We start from the raw sequence: 26,504 nt of genomic DNA, 5'->3' as shown, positions 1-26,504 counted from the left end.
AAAGCAAAGCAGCTCAAACACAGGACAAAGATCTGGGATCAGCAGCAGGTCAGCAGGCCAACAGGCCCCGAAACCCAACACACATAAATCCATCTGCCACCAAACGCATGCATTCGTAAAGGGATTACAGAGCACACACAGCACTGACGCAGGGCTTTAATCACGTAATGGCCTCCAAGACCTGCTTCATTATCAGCCGAAACTGAGTATGAAAAGATGTGGAAGTCAGGAGATCAATGACGGATTGTCTAGCGTTTCTGAAGATCTGCAAGAGACTGAACTGATGCTCACTGTGTGGGAGAGTCTGATTTCACTAAAACACACAGTGTTTCTGTCTTTTGATTAAATTAAGTGATTTTAAGCTTTAAATCCTTAAAGCATAATTTAAGTATAATAATAATAAATATAAAGCATAATTTAGTATAATATTTTAAAAATAAATTATCATACATTTTTAAAAAATATATTTTTAAAAATGATGAGAGGTAATATAGTAAATAGTATAAATAAACAGCATCTTTATAGTATTTTTAAACTGTTTTTTAGCATTAGAATCCTTTAAATCAGTATTGTTTTAGTTATAATAATTAGTATTATCATATTTAAAAAAAAGAAATCAGTATTATTGTTTTAAATCTGTAGCATCATAACACAAAAATAGCATTCTCGTAATTTTTTTTATTGTATTACTAAACTATATTTATTTATCACAATAAAGAAATAGTATTATCATTGTTTAAAAATTAATATTTTTATGTTATCATCATTTAAAATAGTATAGTAGGATGTCATTATTTTATTTTCTAAAGAATTTGTATTATCATTTTTTTTTCATTTTAGTGTAGAACTGCCACACACCAAGATGCTCAAAATGCTCTTCAGAAAAACACGAGCTTAATGAGGTCAAATCAAATACATTTTTTAAATTGAGTTTATTGTCACGTCACATTACACAGGTGTAAAGGTGAGTGAAAAACCTTTGCTATTTGCTAAGACACACAACTGTACATCAGGATTTGCTGCTCTATAAGACACTACCGCTTTATATATATAAAAAAAACTAAACAAGGGTGTCCAAACTTTTGCATAAGACTGTGTACCTTATATACAGTATATATCCTCACCTGCTGGCGGGAAATAAAATGAAAAGAGTCAAACTGTCTGTAAATGAAATTACTGTAATGTGGTGATACAGAGGGAATACTCTGCAGCTGGGTGTAGTGTAGTGTACTCTCCCACATACACACACACACCTGGGGCTGGATTACACACTTACACACTTACTGCGGTGTTGCGTTACTGGATGAACGAGACAGACTGTGAAGGGATGAGTGAGGTACATGAAAGGAGAGAGAGAGTGAGATAGAGGGGTGAGGAGATTCCATTACAATCTGTTCAATGGCCTGTGTCTCACTAATGAACCGGAAAAACCATAACAAGAGCAGCCGAAAAAAAACCACTCAGAGATCAATACTGAAAGGTCAGAAAGGTCAAACCCTCCACATTTCAGTCCCACACACTACTAACCAGAGCATCTCTCTGGTGTATGTATATATATATATATATATATATATATATATATATATATATATATATATATATACACACATATAGTATATATTCAAATGTTTGTCCTCTGTAGAGAAGTACTGCCAATACCAATGGCATGACCCTATTGGCTCCATGTTGCCTAATAATGCCAGGCGTGAGCTAGAGGGGTATATATAAAGCCCCCCAGCATTGAGGAGCTGTGGAGCAGTAGAAGAACTGTGTTCTCTGGAATGATGGTGGTGGAGCTCCGTCCAGTACTTTTAGATGGGATGAGTTGGGGATGATGAGGTGGGGTGGTGATCATCCATCCAACATCCTGACCTCACTGCCACTCTTGTTGCTGAATGCAATCAAATCCTCACAGCAATGCTCCTCTAAAATCTAGTAGAAAGTCTTCTTCTCTGGACAGTAGAGACAGTTTTGAATTAAGAGACAATCTCTTTGAAATACCCTTGATTTCAGAAGAAACAACAAATGAGCAAGTGTCCCAATACTTTTGTCCATATACTTACTACCACCTGTCAGTGGTAATGGTGGTGACTTTTAACACTGGACGCCAAGCCGCCCTGGCTCTTAACATGGCCATGCAAAACCTCGGATCTCCCATAATGCAGAGCCCTCAGCTAGGTTAGGATGTTAGGATGCAAACGAGATGCTTCTAAACGAGACAGTATTGAGACATCTGAGTCCACCATTCTACCATCTCTGAGAATGTCAGCAGAGAAATAACGACAGCTGCAGGACCCTTCATCATCAAAAGGTGCTCATTGGGTGAGACCATGGCAGATCCATGGTGGACCACAGTGTCCAGATAACAGAAGTGTAATCTAATTTCATGAGACTGACCTCTCTCTGGTGGACTCTCTCCAACAAATGTGAAGACTTGGAGGCACTTTCCAGACGGTGGAGAAATATCCGAGTGGTGGGCCTGCCCACGGGAACAGAGGGCTCCCATCCAACTTAGTTTACAGAACAATTTCTTAGAGACCTTTTAGAGTTAGACGGTAAGCCAAGATTGGACTGAGCTCATCGCTTACTGCCTGCCAAACACAGAGAGGGAGAACCTCCATGGCGTCCGCTGTTAGAGTACATTTGTTCTAAATCCTTTTTCAAGCCAAGCTTCAAGCTTCTAATTTATCCTAGATTTGAACTGATCTCCTGAACCTCCTCACACTCTATGAGCAGCAGTTAGACTGTAGGGCCGGTCTAGAGCAGTAAAATTACACTGCATAAAAACCCAGTTCTGAGTAAATTTACAGACTCAGAAATGCACACAGCTTCACAGCTCTGGAGTGGAGCGACTGCCTAACTGCCTGCATGTTAAGAGACTTAGGAGATCATAAGCTCAAATCCCATCAACACCACAACCCTCCATGATCAGAACTCTCTGAGAATAAGAAGGCCTTGATCCACGTGATAAAGGGGCAATCTAATCTGCAGATGGGAATAAACAGTGGACAGATTGAGGGGGTACATCGTACACAGTATTTAATGGGTTTCAGCTGCAGATCATTTACTAATGATTTTGAGGCTCAACTCGGTATGGGCAGATCAAACTGAGAAGCAGAAGTTCAGAAGCTGAGTGAGAAGACTGAACACTAGAAGCACTAATCCACTGCCCAGTTCCTCCAAAATGGACATTTCCTAAGATCCCTGTTTTACATACTGAACTGGGAACTGCTGGAATCTGATGTTGTGGAAGGTGTAGACGTGGGTCAGACTGTCCCGTCAGTGGTTTTAATGAGTCCAGTGTTAGCGATGTTTGTCTGAGTGGGAACGGCACACTGTGCTGACGTCTGCCTGGAACTGAACAGTCCTATAAAAGCTTACTGAGTTTTCCTGGTTAAATCAGAGGTAAGAGAATCTTGATGTTTACGGTGAATGAAGTTGCCACTCGGTCGTTTCGGGCAGCTGAAGAGAGAGAGAGCGTTTAGCTTTGCAGAGCAGCTCAGCTGTAACAGATGGAGCTCTTACCTGAGATGACATGCCGTGGCAGGGGTACAGTATTGCTCTGTTATCATCCTCTGAACCCTGATCCAGGCAATAACCACTGGCTTTACTGTTCCGCACCTGCAAACACACACACACACACACACACACACACACACACACACACACACACACACACACACACACACACACAGTCGATATTCATTCAGACTAAATGTGACCTCTTGTAGCTCCATCTGCACTGTGCTGGAGCAATTATGGGTATTATTATAATCACATGCTTCCTTATTGAGATCTTTTTGCTTAAATATTTAGAGCAGCATGTGGATTACACTGTACCTTTCAATGACAGACGATGGACAAAATGTCATCAGGCAATAAAACTGCACCTCTGTACTGAATATTGATCAGAAAGTATATTATTTTATTAATCCTGATGATAAAATGAGTTTCTCACTGTTTTTGGTTCTTAACTCTTTCATTTTTATATTCATACTCATTCATAAAAACCTGAACATAAGCTACAAACCAAACTGGCAGTTATGTCCAAACTGACCCCATCCTGACAGAATTCTGCCAAAATGTACCATTTTGATCCAAACTGACCCCATTCCGACAAAGTTCAATGTGACAACTATGACAAGTTCTGTCCAAAACGGATCTCCAAAACCCACCTTATCTTCACCTAACCCTAACCCAAAACTTTGACTCCATTTTTACATGTTTCTGTCAAATCACGGCGAAATGAGTCTGAACCAACCATGACAAAATTATGAGTGTATAACTGATCCAGCCACAACTAAATTCTGACAGAAGCTGACCTGATCCCACCACAAATCTGTCTAAAACACACCTTATACTGACAACGTACTGCCTGACTCGACACCTACAGTCTAACGCTTTAGGCCGGACATCAACAAATTCTGTGCGAGTCTGAACCAACCACGACAAAATGCTGTGAGTCTGAACCAACCATGACAAAGATCTGAGGTTCTGAACCAACCATGACAAAGATCTGAGATTCTGAACCAACCATGACAAAAATCTGAGATTCTGAACCAACCATGACAAAAAACTGTGAGTCTGAACCAACCGTGACAAAGATCTGCCTAAATTCGACCCAACTCTGTCTGAAACTGGCCGGACATCAACTAATTCTGTGCGAGTCTGAACCAACCATGACAAAAATCTGTGAGTCTGAACCAACCCTGCCAGAATTGTGAGTCTGAACCAACCGTGACAAAATTATGAGTCTGAACCAATCCTGGCAGAATTATCTGAGTCAGAACCAACCATAACTAAATTATGTCCAAAACTGACCAACAACATTCCATCACAAACTGATCCTGTGAAGTTCTGTGAAAGACTGACCCGACCCGGATAAAATTCCTCACAGAAAAAGTCTGAAATGGAACCAACCCTGACAAACCTTTAACTTAATTAGAAAGTTAAGGGATTTATTTACCAAACAAATGAGAAGATAATTGGGTAAAAAGCTGCTGAGCAGTAACGGTGAGGAACAGCATGAATGAACTTCACTGTTCAGGAACTTTTGAAGGTTCTTCAATATGAAACTCTGGAGGAACCTCTTAAGGTGCTTTTGAGGAACCTGCAAGGAAAGGTTTCAAACTGAAGAACCTCCAAACACTCCTCGGAGATCTTATGCCTGCAGCCGCTTGTGCAGTAGCACAGTGTTTTTCCACTTGGGTGGATTCTTAATGTATTCAGAATGTAATGGAATAAATGACTGAGCACATTTATTACAAAACACTCAGACTTCAGCCAGCAGGGCTTCTGCTCAACTCTGCCTCTGACTGACGGCTTCACGACAGTTTCATACATATTCATCTGGAACCTGGAGCTCATGTCCAGCCCAGGCGGGAGGATAATCCCTCTTCCTGTTGATGATTAATACAGAAATCCCAGAATTTCCTCAAAATTCTGAATAAAATTCCAAAAGCTTTACTCAATACATGCACCACACACACACACACACACACACACACACACTCACAGTGCAGCTAATAAATGTCTCATTAAATCTAATTATGAGTAAATTGGAGCTAATCGTGATGCTCGCAAGGCCGTTGCTATGGACACCAATCATCTTTATGTTTCAGCCGCTCTGACAGCAGACGCAGCTGCAGTGCAGATTCTCTTCTCCTCTAAACCTGAGAACTCACCCCAGCAGCCGGCAGCGTCCCAAACCTCTGCTTATCCACGTAATCAGCACTGTTAATGCTAATACCTGTACATGACTTATGAGATGCTTATAAACATCTTATAGATGTTACAGATGTTTTAAACTACTTCTAGCAGCACTGATTACAGACTCCTCCCCTGACTGTGATTGGTCCTAATCACTGCTATGCTTGTTTTGAGACCTCCCCCTGACTGTGATAGGCCTTAATCACTGCCTCACTTGTTTTGAGACTCCTCCCCCTGACTGTGATTGATCCTAATGACTGTTACATTTATTTTGAGACCTCCTACTAACTGTGATTGGTCCAATTCACTGTTATATTTATTTTGAGACCTCCCCCTATCTGTGATTGGTCCAATTCACTGTTATATTTATTTTAAGACCTCCCCCTGACTGCGGTGGGCCTTAATCACTATCTCACTTGTTTTGAGATTCCTCCCCCTGACTGTGATTGATCCTAATGACTGTTACATTTACTTTGAGACCTCCCCCTCACTGTGATTGGTCCTAATCACTGCTATGTTTGTTTTGAGACCTCCTCCTGACTGTGATTGGTTCAAATCCCTGTTATATTTATTTTAAGACCTTCCTCTGACTGTGGTGGGCCTTAATCACTACATCACTTGTTTTGAGACTCCTCCCCCTGACTGTGATTGGTCCAAATCACACCTAATGCTTGTTCTGATACCTCCCCCTGACTGTGATTTGTCCAAATCACTGTTATATTTATTTTAAGACCTCCCCCTGACTGCAATGGGACTTGATCACTGCCTCATTTGTTTTGAGACTCCTCCCCCTAACTGTCATAGGTCCAAATCACTGTTATATTTATTTTGAGACTCCTCTCCCCTGACTGTGATTGATCCTAATAACCTCCTTACTCTGAGACTCCTCCCCCCTGATGTGATAGGTTGTGAGACACCTTTGACTGTCATTGGTTCTAATCTCTACTTTTTTGTTCTGAGACTTCCCCCTAACTGTGGTTGGTGCTAATTACTGTCTTGCTTGTTTTCAGACTCCTCCCACTGACTGTGATTGGTCCTGCTCACCGCCTCATATGTTCTGAGACTTGTTAGTGTTTGTAAATGAAAGTAAACGTGTAAATGTAAACACAGACCTCTCCGTAGGTGATTGTGTCGTTGTAGATCCTCATCTCCGGGTAGACGTGTTCCAGATACCAGCGGAAACTTTTACACTTCAGCCTGTTCCTGAGAGCGACCCGCTCGGACACGTCTCCAAAATCCACTCCTGGATTCTGCCAAAACAGCACAAACAATTCATTAATAAATTAATTACAATATTAAGTAATACATTTCATATGTGATATTCCAGGTGGTTGCTATGGTGTTGCAAAATGGTCGCTAGGTGGTTCTATGTTATCCCAGGTGGTAGCTATGGTGGTAAGTGGTCACTATTGTGTTGCTAGGCAATTGCCATGGTCTCTCAGGAGTTGCTATGGTGTCTCATATGGTTGCTTATGTGTTGTTTGAGTGGTTGCTGGGGTATCCTATGTGGTTGATTGTGTGCCAACAAATATAGGATTTTAGATGATCTTTGATGTTCTTGTAACACTAACACTAATTTGAGTGCTGTTAGATCTTTTTCTGGAGCTGTTATATCTTTTTCATTTCCTGGAGTTTTAGATCTTTTTATTTTTGGAGCTGTTAGATCTTCTTCTGCAGCTGTTAGATCTTCTTTTTGGAGCTGTTAGTTTTTTTCCAGGAGGTTTTAGATCTTTTTTCTTTGAGCTGTTAGATCTTCTTTTCGTGGTGTTTTAGATCTTTTTATATTTGGAGCTGTTAGATCTTTTTTTCCCTAAAGCTTTAAATCCTTTTCTGGAGCTGTTAGATCCTTTTCAGGAGCCGTTAGATCTTTTTCTGGAGCTGTTAGATCTTTTCCCTAAAGCTTTAGATCCTTTTCTGGAGCTGTTAGATCTTCTTTCTGGAGATGTTCGAGCTTTGTAAAACCAATAAACACCTTTAGACTGTTGAGGTTTGCTGCTGTTTGTGTATCTGCTGTGGAAAAGAGCAAAGCCTTAAGAGATCAACTGCTCTCTGCTGGGATTGTGGATCCGAGTGGCGACAGTGGAGTCGGACAGTGTTTACCGAGGTCTGTACTGAATTTGAGCCGAGGCGCTGCGGAGAGATGAGCTGCAGGGAAAAGTGGAGCACAGTTTCCCTCAGATTGTCCTTTTTTCTCCTCTCTCGTGAACTCTATGTGGTGCTAATGGTCTAATTTGCCGAAGCCGAGAAGAAAAAGAGCCATTAGACGTACTGTATTAACCTTCTAAAAACGGCTCAGCAGTGTTTGTTTTATCACCCGCTGCTCCAGAAGAACATCAAAACAATTAAACCTGTAATGAAGTCTAAAAAAAAAAACGCCTGTAATTAAATATGAGCTGTGTACAGTGTGTACCGCTCTGCTCTCGGGGAATGTGTCAAGTTCTTTGGCTGAAGAGCTGAACGTGTAAAGAGTGTAAAAGCTTTTTATGATATTATGCAAATTAACATTTCACATAGAGATGATGGGGCATCTTTCCTTTGTACATGTTCTGATTGTTGCATTAAACATGAAAGAAAAAAAAAAAAAATAAAAATCCCTTACAATTAATACTTTTAATACCATAAATACCATAATTCATATTTATACTGCACCTGTTCTTAAGGCTTAAGTCTATCGCTGTGTTTATCTCACAGGAAGGAATAGGGTGCACGTCACAATGAAACAAATACACAAGTAACATCCAAACAACCACACAGGGTACCACAACAACCATTTGGCAACACCTGAGATATTATGGCAATCATCTTCCAATAAGAAAAAAAAAGCACCCACCTAGCAACCACTTACCAACACCATAGCAATCACCTAGGATATTATTGCAAATCCCTGCAATACCACTGCAACTAATTAACATTATAGCAACCATCTAAAATACCACAGCAGCCATTTAGCAATCACCAACATCACAGCAACGACCAATGAGATATTAAAGCAACCACTTAGCACTATAGCAACTACCTAGCAACACAACACCAACCACCTAACAACCACTCAGCAACACCATACCACCTGGGGCGCTACAGCAACCCTATAGCAACCACTCAGCAACACCACAGCAACACCCAGGGATGCTATAACAACAATCTAGCAATACCACAGTGACCACCTAGCAGCACCACACTGACTACCTCAAATACCTTAGTAACTGCCATAGCAACCACCTGGAAGACCCTAGCAACCACTTGAAACTTCATAGCAACCACTTGGAAAAACAGTTTTACACATATGACCACACAGCAGCAGCCTACCAACTCACTGAGAGTGGAAACCCCTTAGCTGCAGTGTTTCCGTGCTCCCTTCAGGAAATGAAATTCTGCATTTTTAGTTAATTATAGTTCCTCCAACACCGGGTTTGGTAAATCAGTGCTTAATGATGGTAAATCAGGTGAGCTCCACGCTGTGCTGACTGGACTGGGGGGCGTCCAAGTCCAATGGAACCAAGCTCTGTTCTTCAGACTAGCTCACAAGATCTCAACTACCGTAAGGGTTCAGTCCACACCACCGGTCACCAGCAGGGGGCCAAGTTGGTGTAGCAAGAAAGCAGCTGGGAGCACCTCTTTCCCAGAAGCCCCAGCGCTGATTACTGCTAATCACTGCTGATCAGAAACACCTGCTGGGCTCTGTCCCAAACAGCGGCTCAGTGCTGCACCTTTGTAGAGGGACAGACAGTACTCAGGTAAAGAGAATACTTTTCTTTTGTGGTGGAAAAATAGAAAGAAAAGAAAGAGAAAACTTGAGGTTTGAAGTTTGAGCTGAACCACGGGCTCAACTCACTGTCTTTAAGTTTATTTATTTCTATAAACCAATATTTTAGATGCAGTGTTATTCTCAGCCCCCAGACTGAGGGTGGTTTTGTGCTGAACTCTGTTGTGCCCATTGGTTTAGTGGGCTGCCGGTTCGAACCTGGCTTCCATTACACCTGTTTCTCAGTACATTTATTTATCTCCCTTAAAATAAATAAAGCTCTGCTCTTGGATCCACCCCCTCTCACTATCCCGTAACTACTCTCTTGAGAATGAGGAACTCTTGTTCCTTTTTACTGGATTGATATTTACCTGCATCTGTTCCAATAGAACTGGGAATTTACAATAATGGGATTAAGTGACTAAAACCTCTTATATGCATCTAAAGTCTGCAGAGTCAGATAAAAGCGAACTGTTCTAAAGCACAGAAACAGTAACAGCTGTGAAAAACAGTCAGTTAAGACTTACGTTCATGGGGATGTTCCAGGCCATGTAGACGTGTGACTTAAACTCATCCATCCACACCTCTGCAGCTCTCAGAGCGTTGCGCTTCGCGTAGTAGTCGATATCGTTGTTGTACGGTTTCTTTGTCCGTTCGATGTGTGCGACTCGAGCACAGGGCAGCACCTCCATACTGCCCCCACACTGCCACACCTACAAACACACAGCACAGAGCAGCACATTATACCTGCACCCTAATGAGAGACTGTAGCTCCGCCTCCTCAGTGTATATCACAATACCTACATTTAGAGCGTTATTAATATTCACCCTAATGAGAGACTGTAGCTCCTCCTCCTCAGTGTATATCACAATACCTACATTTAGAGCGTTATTAATATTCACCCTAATGAGAGACTGTAGCTCCGCCTCCTCAGTGTATATCACAATACCTACATTTAGAGCGTTATTAATATTCACCCTAATGAGAGACTGTAGCTCCTCCTCCTCAGTGTATATCACAATACCTACATTTAGAGCCTTATTAATATTCACCCTAATGAGAGACTGTAGCTCCGCCTCCTCAGTGTATATCACAATACCTACATTTAGAGAGTTATTAATATTCACCCTAATGAGAGACTGTAGCTCCGCCTCCTCAGTGTATATCACAATACCTACATTTAGAGCCTTATTAATATTCACCCTAATGAGAGACTGTAGCTCCGCCTCCTCAGTGTATACCACAATACCTACATGTCAGAATATGAGTGCTGATCTTTATGTTAATGCATTGACCTAACACAGCAGATGAGAGCTGATCCTAGATCAGTACTTTTACTCTGGGATGTTTAATGAATCAGGCCCAGGGTGTTTAATTGTAAGGGATAAACAGAGGCTGTAGAAATGAATTACGGCTGTTTTTTGGTTCAGCAACTCATCTAATGTGTTGTTTAGAGTGTATTTCTACTAATCTACAGTTTTATTATTATATTATTATTATTATTCGTCAGTAAATGTCTTGCATTTGAAACACAGTCTCACCCAGATGGAGTCAGAACAAGAGCTGTAATCAGATGAAAACACGGCCGACACTTTGACATATGACATTTCATTACGGGAAAGAAAAAGCAGTGGCACGTAATCACGGTATATGATACGCTGCGGAGATCCCCAATCCCGCTGATTAAGATACTGATTGCAATTCCAATGAGTTATGCAGCAATCCGTGACCGTACACATTTCCACCCACGCCGGCCCACGCTTTCCTCTGCAGTCGACTGAGGAAAATGCGTAGCCTTCAAAAAGGTCATTAAAGGTAACAGCAATAAATTTACTGCATCAGGGTTTCCTCGGGCGATCTGCTGAATAAGAGTCGGCTGTTTATGACTGAGCGATGCCTTCCGAGCCTCAAACCCAGCCCTGATCGATCAGTTTCTCTCATTAACAAAACACACACTCAATAACAAAGCCCGTTATACGGCACAGTGGAGCGCTCCACCTTCATGCGACGCAGAACTCATACTAACACAATTCAATTTCACAAAGACTGCCTTCATATTCAAATCATATTCCCTGCCGCTGAGGACAAACCCCTCCTGAATTCCGACACTTTTCAGAATTTTTACATCTGAATTAAGAAGCTCTCCAAAATGAGCAACTGAGCAAAAACATCTGGAAAGTGTTTAATTATCCAACAGCAGGGGGTAAAACTGTACCTCTAAACTGTAAAAGCAAAGAATTTTCTGTAATTATGACAAAAATATTTGGGAAAACACAATAAAATAGTGTGTTTATTAGTTATCACTCGTTTCCTCTCTTGATATTCACAGGCTGAACTGATGGGGTCTTTATAAATGAATGATTGACAGGTAGAGGCTGATCTCACGCTGCTGGATACTCTCCCTCCACATCTGTCGAGCAGCTCAACTACAATTCCCATAATTCCCTGTCTCATGAAATCACATTCACACCACCTTAAACCGCCAATCAGAGACGGTCTCCCTCTCTCAGTCCCCACACTGTGTATAAATACCTGTTCAGGTTGTCTATCACTTAGTGAAGTACTGACAACCCTTCGTCAGCTACAGCTATACTGAGCGGCGTAGCTGCTTCCAGCCTTCTGGTGATGCTGTTCTCTGCTTTTGGTCCGTTTGCCTGGTTGGTTTGTCGCTCTGGTTTTGACCCAGTCTCCCCCGTTTACTGTGCGTTGCTGTACCTACTGCACTGTTCGCTCCACCATGGCTTCTTACATTCAAGTATTCTTGACTTTTAACATCCGCAAGCATCTGGCTTGTCCTCCAAACGTTACAGATGATAGTGAGTGTAAGTTTCCTCGTTAGGGTGATATCCTTTATTTGTGGAAACCCACAGCTTCCACAGAATATTTATGAAAATGTAATTCAAATTAATCAAATCAAATTAAATTTAAAGTAAAAATATATATGATAAATCAATATTTATCTATATATATATAATGCCAAACACACTGCACTGACACTTTTCGAGGACACTTGACACTTTATCTGCATTTGGACACTTTACTATGTAACGCTACTTATTCATTCATGTTTTCATATTCATATATTCATAATCATTCATTGTGATCATACTGCTGCTACTTTTTAATTTCTCTACTTTTCCCACCTTCCCTATTTGTCTGCCCCTTTATATTCTAGTATTTTATTTATTCAATAATTGGGTGTAACTGGGACCACAATTTCATTCCACCCCATGTACCACATGTGATGTGAATGACAAAGTTTCCTTTATATATATATATATATATGTGTGTGTGTGTGTATAGTTATATATATATATAACTACAATTATAAGCTATATTTATGAATATAAGCTAATTCTGAGATATATATATATATATATATATATAATATATTTATATAAATATTAATATAAATATAAACTATATATATATATATATATGTATAGTTTATATTTAGATATATCTCAGAATTTGCTTTAGCAAACCAATGCTAATGCAATGTAATTTAGCAAGCCAAATCATAGCATCAGCATGACTTTGACCACGGTAATGATGACAAATCGATGATCACTCAGACTGAGACATACTTTTAGGATGAGTGGGGAGTTGGGGATGATGAGGTGGGCTGGGGATCATCCATCCATCCAACATCCTGACCTTACTATTGCTCTTGTGGCTGAATGCAATCAAATCCTCACAGCAATGCTCCTCCTCCAAAATCTAGTAGAAAGTCTTCTTCTCTGGACAGTAGAGACAGTTACTCCAACAGAAGCAGGAGAAACTCTTTTAATACCCTTGATTTCAGAAGCAATAGAAATTTTGGAGGAGGAACATTGCTGTGAGGATTTGATTGCATTCAGCCACAAGAGCATTAGTGAGGTCAGAATGTTGGATGATGATGATCACCACCCCACCTCATCATCCCCAACTCATCCCATCCAAAAGTTCCTGATGTTTTCATCAGTGTTAGTATATTTCTATACGTCGTGTTTAAGGAAAGTGAGCTTGTTGTCTGTAAACATTATTAGCATCACCTGTGTTGTGTGAGCTGCTGCTGATATGACCTTTCCCTGCAGTGGTGAGTGATGGAGTGTGTGTGAGTGGACAGGTGTGTTTGCATGTCCCTCGCGTCTCACGTCTCCCTGTGTGTGTTCTGACACTGTCGCCTCTGCTCGTACATCAGCACAGCATTAGCATTAGCAAACCAAATCACAGCATCAGCAATGACTTCAGTCCCCCTGGACGCCACGGCAACCATGATGAAATGGTGATTGCTCAGACAGAGACGTATTTACCTCAGAGGGAGAGGGAGAGGGAGAGGGAGAGGGAGAGAGAGAGAGAGAGAGAGAGAGAGAGAGAGAGAGAGAGAGAGAGAGACAGCCTTGACGAAAAGCTCAATTTCCATAGACCGTGCCTAATAAAACAGTGTACACCAACCAGCCACTTCATTAAAACCACCTCCTCGTTTCTACACTCACTGTCCAGTCTATCAGCTCCACTGACCGTACAGCAGCACTGAGTGGTTCTGTAGGTCCAGACTGTCTCCATCTGTTTCTCTGCAGACTCTGTTATCAGCTTCCTCCTCTCACTGGTCAGGACTCCACAGGACTGACCACCACAGAGCAGACTGTAGTATTTTTGGGTGGTGGGTCAGTCATTCTCAGCACTGCAGTGATGCAGACTGACCTGGTGGTGGAGAGTGTGTGTGTTAGTAGTGTGTGTTGCACTGCTGGTGGTACAAGTGGATCGGACGCAGCAGTGCTGCTGGAGTGCTTAAACACTGTCTGTCTGTCCACTCTCTATTATCAGACACTCCTACCTAGCTGGTCCAGCTTGTAGATGAAGGTAAAGTCAGAGACAGAAGCTGTTTGTTGATTTTGGTCATCCTCTAGTCCTTCATCAGGGGTTACAGGACTCCGCCCACCACAGGATGCTGTTGGCTGGACGTTTCTGGTTGGTGGACTGTTCTCAGTCCAGAAGTGATGCTGAGGTGTCTAAGCCCTCCAGCAGCGTCAATACGGTGCTCTATTACGCCACCAAGAGGAGATTCCAGAATCTACACACACTACACACACAGCAAACACACTCACCATGAAAACACACACTGCTATGGTCCAGAAACATGGTCTTTACGAAGAATCTGGAGTAGTATCGCTCCGATTGGTTAGAAAATTGGTAGACTGCGTTGTTATGGGAACACGATAAGATGGCAAAAAACACATTTTACTGGAACCAGTTTTACTGCATGAAATGTAGTGAAAAATTCATGGCTTCCTGTAGCTGCTGCCCGCATCAGATTCAGACCCCTGACTCTGGCCTACAAAGCCAAGACTGGACCAGCCAGCCCCTCCGTACTTGATGGCGATGTTCAAAAGCCTGATCCGCACCAAGAGCCCTTCCAGCTTCAAGTACGGCTCAGCTCGACCCGCCATCCTTTAAGATCCACGGAAGACGAGCGTCCAGACTTTTTACTGTCCTGCACCGAAGTGGTAGAACGAACTTCCCCTGGGTGTCCGAACAGCAGAGTCCAACGCTCGCTGTCCTCAAACCCAGACTGAGGACCCTCCTCTTCCAAGTACTCAGGCGAAGAAAAGAGTACTATGGTCTCCATATTGACTTGTGTTTAGTAGAGTCTAAGATTAGAGGATCTGAATTTTAGTCTATTTAAACTAGCTGAGGTTCTTCTTCAGTAAACAGTGAAGCTCTTCTGTAAGTCGCTCTGGAGAAGAGCTTCTGCTAAATGCCTTAAATGTAAATGTGCTGTGATGCTGTTGCTGTACATGAGCTTCTGTTAGCTATATTAGCCCCATAGCTCCAGGCGATGATCGACTACATTTGGGATAAGCTGGGGGAAATAGTTTAATAATTTAAAAAATGATCATTTTAATAGTGTAATGGTTTACTTACAGAGTCAGGGCCCTCACATTCTGCTCTGCAGGAGATGATCCGGTGGTTTCACTGCATAACGTGTAATTATGTGTGAATTTAGTGCTGAAGGTGTCAGTTTTATTGCATATCATCATGCTTTGATAGTAATGTACCTTTTTAAATTTCAGTCTCGGTCTCGGAAACGAGACAGTCCGAGCTCTGTCTGTCCATTATTTCAGTCTTAATTATATTAGGTGTTTAATGTGACGTACAGCGCAGATTAAGTTGAGGATAATTTAATTGGATTTTTCTGCCAGGGTTCACGTTCCGGGCCATATTTCACCAATCAGCCCCCCAAAACCAACTGATGATCAATAGGACTATAAAAAAGCTCAATGAACTGTATGAATCTGCATCTACGCTCTAATAGCCCCAAACCAAAGCCTGGCTAAAGTTCAGACACCTCAAGAACATCCACTGTCCTCTCCCTCAGAGCTGAGCTTTTTAACCTATTTATTTTTTGGAGGAGGAGCCTGTCATAAGGCCTCTTATTTAAACCTCAGATGTTTAGTTTGGTCTGATCTTGATTGATGGTTGAAGTGAGGGGTGAAGAAGATCACCATGGTCAGATCCAGAGAGCTCTCTGAGGCCTTCAGTAAGAAGGGTGGAGATGCAGAGGAGTCTGGGAACAGCTAGAAATCTAGCTGCCTAGCAAGTTCAGCCCAAGATAAGACCTTAAAACCTGTAAATGTTCTTGGCAAACATATGACAGCTTTCTCACTATCGGGACAAAAGTATTGGGACACCTGCTTTACCATTGTTTCTTCTCAAATCAAGGCTATTAAAAAGAGTTTCTCCTGCTGTTGTTGGAGTAACTGTCGCGACTGTCCAGAGAAGAAGACTTTCTGCTAGATTTTGGAGAAGAATGGCAGTAAGGTTTGATTGCATTCTGCAACAAGAGTGTTGGTGAGCTCAGGATGTTGGATGGAGGATCACCCCACCCCACCTCATCCCATCTAAAAGTACTGGATGGAGCTCCTCCACCATCATTCCAGAGAACACAGTTCTTCCACTGCTCCACAGCTCCTCAATGCTGGGGGGCTTTATACCCCTCTAGCCCACGCCTGGCATTATTAGGCAGCATGGAGCCAATAGGGTCATGATGTTGATCTGCTCCAGAGAGTCCTATTCTATTGGCAGTGCTTCTCTGCAGGGACTAGACAATGTGTGTCTGCAATGGGCGCAGCTTAAAGTAGATGAATGCATTCGTTAGAAGGGGTGTCCACAAATATTTGGACATATAGCGTAGGCCTTGAACATGGGCAGCACTGCAGTTCCTACTGTGTATACATTTACATATATATCTAAACTCTGCTGAAAGTAGAAGAACATTCCTGATGGATGATGATTTATCTGCTGACTGAATGAGATTCTGACTGCGCTAACGCTCCGCTGTGGTTTCTGGAGGGAAGAAGATAATTAACTTCAGCGCTGTCGTCTTCGGGGACGTTTTCAGAATCAATTCAAGCTTTCCAGTGATCCATTTTCCACCACGTTCACACACACCATCTCATCTCACAGACATGAGCCAGTGCCAGACCAGCAATAAGCTGCCACCTGTTCCTCTGGTTTTGTACAGCCTTCAGTTGGAATCACGTCTACTACTGCTGCACAGTGCAGACACACAGATTCCTTTAGGAATTGCAGCCGTTGTTTTACACAGTCTATCTCCACTTTCACAGGCTAAAGTAATTGGACAATTGACTGAAGCGGTTTGATGGCCAGGTGTGGCCTGTTCCCTCATTATTCCATCCCAAGTTAAGGAGATAAAAGTTCTGGAGGTGATTTGTACTCCAAGTGTTCATGGGAACTCTTAATATGTGCAGTTGAAGGAGGCCATCATTACACTGAAGAAACTGAGCAAACCAATCAGAGAAAGCAGAAACCTTAGGAGTGGCCCAATCAAGGATCATTCTTAAGAAGAAGGAATGCACCGGAGAGCTCAGCAACACCACAAAAGCCAGCTAAAGTATGCTTGATAAAGCTTGATATATACACTACATGTCCAAATATTTGTGGACACCCCCTTTTAACAAATGCATTCAAATACATTAAGTCACACTCATTCCTGACACATTAGTCCCTGCAGATCAATATCAGGAACCTATGGGCACCATGCTGCCTAATGCTGCCAGGCGTGGGCTAGAGGGGTGTAAAGCCCCCCAGCATTGAGCTGTGGAGCAGTGGAAGAGCTGTGTTCTCTGGAATGATGAATCCAACATCTTAACCTCACTAACGCTCTTTTTGCAGAATGCAATCAAATCCACACAGCAATGTTCCTCCTTCTTCAAAATCAAGTAGAAAGTCTTCTTCCCTGGACAGTAGAGACAGTTACTCCAACAGAAGCAGGATTTACCCTTGATTTCAGAAGAAACAGTAAATAAGCAGGTGTCCCAATACTTTTGTCCATCAATATGTAAGATGTAATATATGATACATAATATATAGGAATATAATAAGTGAGATAATGTTGAATTAATCATCATATAGCACTGAATTCACTACTGAACAGGGCTCAATTTTAAAACCAGCTGGTCATACCGTCCATTCACACTGCCCGTGTGTTCTGTAAGGCTCTGCTCATTTGTCTTGTTGACTAGTTTATCAGTAATCTCTCTGACCCCCGCTGACCTAATTAAGCAGGAAAGACTGTCCTGATCTGTGAAGTAAATACCTCTCTCTTCATTAACCCCGGCTAATCGATTAGCACTTTCTAACGAATGTGTGTGTTCAGAGCGACCAGCGCTGGATCGATCCTGTTTGTGGCTTTACTGGGTGAATATTGATGGGATGGAATCAGTATAGCAACCCCTTACAGCTGACCTGCTGGGGTCAAAGGCCTACATGACTTTTCTTAAAGCGACAGTTTCCCCACTTTCCCCCAAGTGCAGCTGATCATCCCAGACGTATCTTTTGTACGCAGTTTTTGAAGCTACAAAGCTTTTCGCTTTTATGTATTTATAACAATTTGACCTTATTTAACAAGCGAATGTAGCTAACAACAATTACAAGATTATGTACACCAATTAACATGGTGCCAACTGCAGGCCTAGATCATCACACACTCTTCTCAAAACTTAAACGTAGCTTTTTGATGGTTATGATGGTTATTTCTGGTCATGCTGTTCCACCATCTTGGTCATGTCGGTTATGCTGATCAACCAGAATGGTCATGATGGTGATTTTGGTCAAGCTGGTCAAAGACTTTGCCCATTCTGCTAGCCATGCTGGTCCACCTGCCAGTCAAAGACCTGGGCCATGCTGGTCAATAAATTTGACCATGCTGGTTAATAAATTTGGTCATGCTGGTCAATAAATTTGACCATGCTGGTTAATAAATTTGGTCACGCTGGTCAATAAATTTGGCCATGCTGGTCAATAAATTTGGTCACGCTGGTCAATACATTTGGTCATGCTGGTCAATAAATTTGGTCATGCTGGTTAATAAATTTGGTCATGCTGGTCAATAAATTTGGCCATGCTGGTTAATAAATTTGGTCACGCTGGTCAATAAATTTGGTCATGCTGGCTAATAAATTTGGTCATGCTGGTCAATAAATTTGGCCATGCTGGTCAATAAATTTGGTCACGCTGGTCAATAAATTTGGCCATGCTGGTCACTAAATTTGGTCACACTGGTCAATACATTTGGTCATGCTGGTTAATAAATTTGCCCATGCTGGTCAATAAATTTGCTCTATTCGGGTCAAGAACTTGGCTGGTCAACCAGCTTAACCAGCTTGACCTGACCAGGCCATTTTTACTGCAAGGTATGCTTTCCATTTCTGAGCCCTGATTGGAGGAACTCGCTAACTGGAGACGCTGCTGTTTTACAGGGACTTTCTACATTGAGCAAATTGGTGGCACTAAGAGAGCCTGTGGGTTTAATTTACACATCTAGACGGAGGTGTGTGTGGTGTAGCGCAGTACACCACTGCTATTGATCTGCACTATCGATACATTGGCTGGAACATCCGTCTCTCCAGCAGCAGCAGAGCCTGTACCCGAATACCGATTCTGTTCCCATTCTCCGTTACAGCCCCTGCTGACTTCAAAATTCATTAAGTGTAAAACTTTGCCACTAAAAAGGTGAACGAGACTTTAAAATTAGGCCTGGTGTGCAATCAGTTGAGGCATTAAGTAACAATTTGGGCCATTCTGAGCCACTTTAGAGAGGTTTTAATCTCCCTCTTTGGCATTTTGTGCAATTTAACACACATTAAACTGCAGTCGTGCTGCAGCTGAACCCTCCTAATGTCATTTGTTTCCCATTAACTTCTCTCACCTTCACTCCCTCCCTCCATCGCGCTCCAGTCCTAGTTCTACACCAGTAGGAACCGTACCTTGGAGTTTGATTTGCTGGAAAATTGAAGCAGCGTTCAGGGTCCTTCGAGTTGACATGGTGCTACACTGAACCATTACGTCATTTACTACTAAACAACCCTTGTTTGAACCCCCCTTCGAACCCCCGATCCTGTAAGTGGTTGGTGTGGCACAACAGATAACACCACAACCTGTCACACACCATGTGGGGGACTGGGGTTCGATTCCTGGTCTGGGTGACTATGCTGTGCTACACCAATAAGAGTCCTTGGGCAAGACTCCTAACACTTGATCGGCCCAACTCTGTAATACCAGTAACCTTCTAAGTCGCTCAGGCCATAAAGTGTCAGCTAAATGCCATAAATGTAAATGTAAGTCCTGAAAGTTGTGAGGTGGGCGGGACCTCCAAAAGCATCAGTGAGCCTTGGGTGACCCTGTTGCAACTTATCCTTCTTGCTGTACATCCATCACTGGCGGATAAAACCCTGGTGCTGGCCTACAAAGCCAAAAATGGTCCAGCTCCAAACCCAATCTGTACCAAGAGCCCTTTGTGCTTTACGGATGGCTTGGCTTGACCCATCCTGTCTCAGGACGCATGGAGGACAAGCATGCAGATTATTCTATGTCCTGACACCAAAGCAGTGGAAGGAATTTCCACTGAGCGTCCAAACAGCACCATCACTTAAGAATCTTCTTCGAGAGCACTTAATAAAGCAGTGATGTCTATTAAAGGCTTTTAAAGCATTTACACTTATTCTTCTGCGTTCTTCTAATTTCTGGAAGGGTCATGGCTCAAATTATCTTGAATTATGGGTCTATTGACACCAACAGAGTGAATGATTAAGCCGCTCTGGATAAGAGCATCTGCTAAATGCTAATGTAAAGATTAGTGACTCTCTTTTGGGAAATAACAAGAACTGTACAAGTCTTTAAAGTGTTTGAAGAGGAATTCTGATGACTGGTTTATAAAGATTTCTGTATAACATGAACGTTCAGAGTGGCGTTTGCTGTAAAAGCATAAAGTTTTTAAAAAGATAATAATAATAATAATAATAATCTGTGAAATTTCCACTCAAACTGCATCAAAAATCAAAAGCCAGACTCAAATCTGACCATACAGACCAAACACTGAATGCAAATGTAACTGATTATGCAGATTAACCATGTAAATTAGTCACTACTGTAAAACTGATTCATTATAAAGAAACTTTCCTCATCAATTCTCAACATTTCTGACCATTTTATCAGGCGGGGATTTGATAGAAATCTGTAGAATTTCCCTTTACACTACATAATTTACATTAACAGCATTTAGCCGATGCTCTCGTATTACAGAGGTGGGCCAGTGTAGTGTTAGAAGTCTTGCCCAAGGACTATTATTGGTGTAGTGCAGCATAGTCACCCAGACCGGGAATCGAACCCCAGTCTCCTGTGTGGTGTGGCAGCTCACTGGCAGATGAAGAAAACAATATAACTGAAATCTGTCCACAAAGATATGCAAATATACATTTATATATGCGTGTAATTAAATGGTTGAGAAGAGCAATTTGGTGGAAACTGCTCCTCTAATCAGTTGAATTATGCACAAATGTAGTAAAAGTAGAGTGGAATTGGACTGAAATGCTGAAAAGCTGCCCTACCGTGCTCCTTTTTCCACCCTCTACACCGTAGCTCTGGAAACGGCAGCTCGGCCTCGCTGGCCTTTCCGTGGGTGGACGGACAGACGAGGGCTGGAAAGTAAACAGGCAGTAACCTTTTACCTCAGAGCAGCTCCAGCTCTCTGCGAGCAGGACGCAGGCGTTTTCTACAGAGCTTGCTGTAAGGCTAATCGTTAAACATGCACCCATCAATCACGCCGAACCCGCCTGGCAACTCGCGGCTGCTGGAGCGGTGCGGGGCGGGGCGGTGCAGTGGCTTTTTGAGGGAATAATTGGGAAGCGAAACAGAGCAGATTGGCGGCCGGTCGTTCAGCTTGAATAAGCATCCGGGCTGCTTCAGAGCAGAGGATTTGAAAATTGCCCGTTTTCGCTACGGTGGGCCTCTAGCAGCAGGTAATGAGGAAAGAAATGATGTTTCGGTGTGAATGATTTGCTGGGATCAGCGGAAATAGCTCTGGAGAGTGGAGAGTTTAAGCTGCACTGACTCACATTGATCACGACTTTAGTACACCACCCAAGAAAGGACAGAGTCTCTACTGCTTTCCTGCAGCTACGGTGAGTCTCAACCCTAATGCTAATAAAGGCATGTGAAAAATGAGGACACCCATGAAAACCCTGGTCCTTCTGAACCTATTTAAACATCTGGAGGTCTGATCTTCATGTGATCAGCACTGGGAGATGGAGGTAATCTAACTAAACTCACAAACCTGAAGAAATGACATTTTCCTTTGATTAAAAAGGAAAATTTAACACACATTATTATAGAATCAGACTCAGGAGCAGAAGATCAGCTGCAGATGATCAGATCATGGTTGGAGAGGATTATTGTGGAGGAGTCTGGAGTCTGATTTAAACCTCAGACGTTTAGTCTGGTCTGATTTTGATGGTTGAAGTGAGGGTTGAAGATCAGATCACCATGGTCAGATCCAGAGAGCTCTCTGAGGCCTTCAGAAAGAAGGGTGGAGATGTTGTAGAGGAGCCTGTAGATGGAAGGAGTTTAAACAGATCTCAGAATAGTTAGGGATCAGCCGCTGTTCCACCGTCCACTAAATCATCTACAAGAGGAACAGCTGACCAACATGACCAGATCAGACCGTCCTAGCAGCATCAGCCCAAAACCTTTCTGGCTTCTCCAGATGTTCTGTAGCACACTTCTAATATTCAGATCTGAGGCTGCAGGTAAGCAGAACAGGCAGGACGATTTCAGGACTGCGAAAATAACGATCATAAACAAAGCTAAGCAGCTAAGCTAACATGCTTCAGCCCATGTTTATAGATAACAGCGAGTCCTATAGCGTCAGAAACCACACCATCAAGTCTATTGGAGATTACTGAAGACCTCCACACAGTGGTGCAGTAAACACCACATAGGCCTACTGCTTGCTTGTAGCAAGGGACTGAATGCCAATGCTAATGTTAATGCTAATCTGGACATTATACACAACTCTAGGCTCCAAAACTGATGTGCCGAGTCCTAATCATATCATTCTAATGCTAATTTCTTAAATAATTGAATTCTGCGATGGTTTTGTCTGGTAAATGATTCATGTACACACTCACACAGCCTTCATTAACCCTGCTGAGAGACTTAGCCAATATTATCCCAAGAAAATAAGGATGAAAAATGACTTTTCAGAGGTTTACCGACAACAACTCTTCCTTTGTCGTGCTGATGGATATCGGGGCACACTTGAGGTGACATCTGCATATTTTACAGACCGACAAACGGGAAAGGAACAAACGTGAGCAATCAGTCAGGGGAGTTGTACAGAAACGGGCGTCCGATAATGGCTAATTTCACACCAGTAATCTTTCATCTGTGTCGGGGCTCTGAGGCTGGATTTTACACGGCTGACTTTCAGGCGGCGAGGAACTTTCTAGTAACAGGCACCAGTAAAAAAACACCAATTATCTTCAGTTTATACCCTGAAAAATTAAAAAGACGCTGTAGCTTACTAGAATGTGAGCTGCACTAGGATATTTAGTTAGTGCTGAGCAGAGCTGTCAAGTAATGAAGTACTTTGTTACCTTACAAAAGAAGTAGAAATGGCGGTTATCTATACTTTACTGGAGTAATTATTTTTTTTACTTTTTACTTCTACTCAATTGCAATGTTTATTGGAACTTCCCTCCAATTTTTATTGGAAAAAAAAAATAATTAATTTTAATTAATTTTATTGGAATTCCACTGGAACGTCACTCCAATTAAAATGGAATTCCACTAGAATTTTACTGGAATTTCCCCTAAATTTTACTCCAGTTTCATTTTAATTTCACTACAATTTCCATTGCAATTTGTATTGGAATTCCATCGCACTGTTACTGCAATTTCACTGCAATGTTTATTGGAACTTCCCTCCAATTTTACTGGAATTCCACTGGAACGTCACTCCAATTTTACTGGAATTCCACTGGAACGTCACTCCAATTTTACTGGAACGTCACTGCGATTAAAATGGAATTCCACTGGAATTTTACTGGAATTTCCCCTAAATTTTACTCCAGTTTCATTTTAATTTCACTACAATTTCCATTGCAATTTGTATTGGAATTCCATTGCAATTTTACTGGAATTTTGCTGCAATGTTTATTGGAACGTCACTCCAATTCAAATGGAATTCCACTGGAATTTTACTGGAATTTCCCCTAAATTTTACTCCAGTTTCATTTTAATTTCACTTCACTATAATTTCCATTGGAATTTCAGGCCATTTCACTGTAATTGCCATTAAATGTGCCTCCAATTTCATTTTAATTTCACTACAATTTTCATTGCAATTTGTATTGGAATTCCATCGCACTGTTACTGCAATTTCACTGCAATGTTTATTGGAACTTCCATCCAATTTTACTGGAATTCCACTGGAACGTCACTCCAATTTTACTGGAATTCCACTGGAACGTCACTCCAATTTTACTGGAACGTCACTGCGATTAAAATGGAATTCCACTAGAATTTTACTGGAATTTCCCCTTAATTGTACTCCAGTTTCATTTCAATTTCACTATAATTTCCATTGGAGTTTCAGGCTATTTCACTGTAATTCCCTTACAATTGCCTCCAATTTCATTTGAACTAAATTTGCATTGCAATTTGTATTGGAATTCCATTGCAATTTTAGTGCAATTTTGCTGCTATGTTTATTGGAACTTCCCTCCAATTTTACTGGAATTCCACTGGAATTTTACTGGAATTTCCCCTAAATTTACTCCAGTTTAATTTTAATTTCATTTCAATTTCACTACAATTCTAATTTGTATTGGAATTCCATCGCACCTTTACTGCAATTTCACTGCAACGTTTATTGAAACTTCCCTCCAATTTTACTGAAATTTCACTGGAATTTCATATACAATCATAACTGCAATTTCACTGAAATATTGTTGATTAAACTGTATTTTGTACCTTTTGTCTCTCAAACATCTCATGAATTAACTGTTCTATAAATATTGTCTATTAACGGAGTGCGACTATCTAATGCAAAAATGTAACGAATCATTTTAATATCGCAGTGATAACTCCGTTCCATTCCTGACTGATAAAAGCCTGACGAGCAGTCATTACACACTGTGAGCTGAGAAGATGAAACCATCCACCTGCAGACTGACGAGTCTGAAAGAGTGACTGAAAGCATTTTCATCTAAATAACTCTCATCGTCTCTCCCTTCAAGGACGTTCCGCTCCACTAAAGAGAAGCTTTGTGTGAATTTAAACAGGCCTGAATCTCCCTGTAGCTCGGCCGCTAAGACTTCACCCACCGGCGCTCTGAAAGAGGGTCCGCATTCTACGAATTCTCACTGCCTTCAGAGCCACTGAGTCACTGCAGTCTGGAACTCAGAGAGAGAGAGAGGGAGGGGGGTGGAGCGCTCACTGTCTCTCCCTTCAGGCGACTCATTTCCTACTGAAACTAGAAGTTTAGCGATTCTGTTGACCCCTGGAGCGGTCCCATGTCTGGAGCTTTGGGAGGAGGAATCAGGAGAAGTGTGATTAAACATCTGCTTGGATTCTGTTGATCAGCAGAAGAAACACATCCTCGTTTCACGTGAGATTTCGTGACGAAGCTGCAGTGTTGATTTATGGTTACGGAGGCGGAGGATCTAAAAACAGCACTCATACTTTCAACAACTTTACCTTCAGAGAGAGTCTAAATACTTCTGCCACACTGTGCTTTAGATTTACATGATTAAAAAAAGAACACAAATAGGCCTACAGCAGTTTAGCTCCACCCATTCAACCTACAGCAGTTTAGACCCGCCTATTCAGCCTACAGCAGTTTAGCTCCACCTATTCAGCCTACAGCAGTTTAGCCCCACCTATTCATCCTACAACAGTTTAGCACCACCTATTCATCCTACAACAGTTTAGCACCACCTATTCAGCCTACAACAGTTTAGCTCCACTCATTCAGCCTACAGCAGTTTAGACCCACCTATTCATCCTACAACAGTTTAGCACCACCTATTCATCCTACAGCAGTTTAGCCCCACCTATTCATCTTACAACAGTTTAGCTCCACCCAGTCAGCCTACAGCAGCTTAGACCCACCTATTCAGCCTACAACAGTTTAGCTCCACTCATTCAGCCTACAGCAGTTTAGACCCACCTATTCAGCCTACAGCAGTTTAGCTCCACCCAGTCAGCCTACAGCAGCTTAGACCCACCTATTCAGCCTACAACAGTTTAGCACCACCTATTCATCCTACAGCAGTTTAGCCCCACCTATTCATCTTACAACAGTTTAGCTCCACCCAGTCAGCCTACAGCAGCTTAGACCCATCTATTCATCCTACAACAGTTTAGCACCACCTATTCATCCTACAGCAGTTTAGCCCCACCTATTCATCTTACAACAGTTTAGCTCCACCCAGTCAGCCTACAGCAGCTTAGACCCACCTATTCAGCCTACAACAGTTTAGACCCACCTATTCAGCCTACAACAGTTTAGCTCCACTCATTCAGCCTACAGCAGTTTAGACCCACCTATTCATCCTACAACAGTTTAGCCCCACCTATTCATCCTACAGCAGTTTAGCCCCACCTATTCATCTTACAACAGTTTAGCTCCACCTATTCATCCTACAGCAGTTTAGCCCCACCTATTCATCTTACAACAGTTTAGCTCCACCCAGTCAGCCTACAGCA

At 42.0% G+C, this 26,504-nt stretch overlaps 1 protein-coding gene across 1 annotated transcript in view; it reads right to left on the bottom strand.

Annotated features, from left to right (window-relative positions):
- galnt9 (polypeptide N-acetylgalactosaminyltransferase 9) overlaps nt 1–26,504 on the bottom strand; it is a 106,826-nt gene that overhangs the window by 7,277 nt on the left and 73,045 nt on the right. The window contains exons 8-10 of the mRNA XM_072664896.1: nt 9,979–10,164; nt 6,822–6,959; nt 3,526–3,621 (exon numbers count right to left, since the gene is read on the bottom strand). Of these exons, the coding sequence (XP_072520997.1) occupies nt 3,526–3,621; nt 6,822–6,959; nt 9,979–10,164 (420 nt within the window). The remainder of the gene's footprint in view (nt 1–3,525; nt 3,622–6,821; nt 6,960–9,978; nt 10,165–26,504) is intronic.

This window comes from Salminus brasiliensis, chromosome 20 (assembly GCF_030463535.1).
Source record: "Salminus brasiliensis chromosome 20, fSalBra1.hap2, whole genome shotgun sequence".
NCBI classification, from domain to species: domain Eukaryota; kingdom Metazoa; phylum Chordata; class Actinopteri; order Characiformes; family Bryconidae; genus Salminus; species Salminus brasiliensis.
This window is presented reverse-complemented; position numbering and strand designations above follow the sequence as displayed.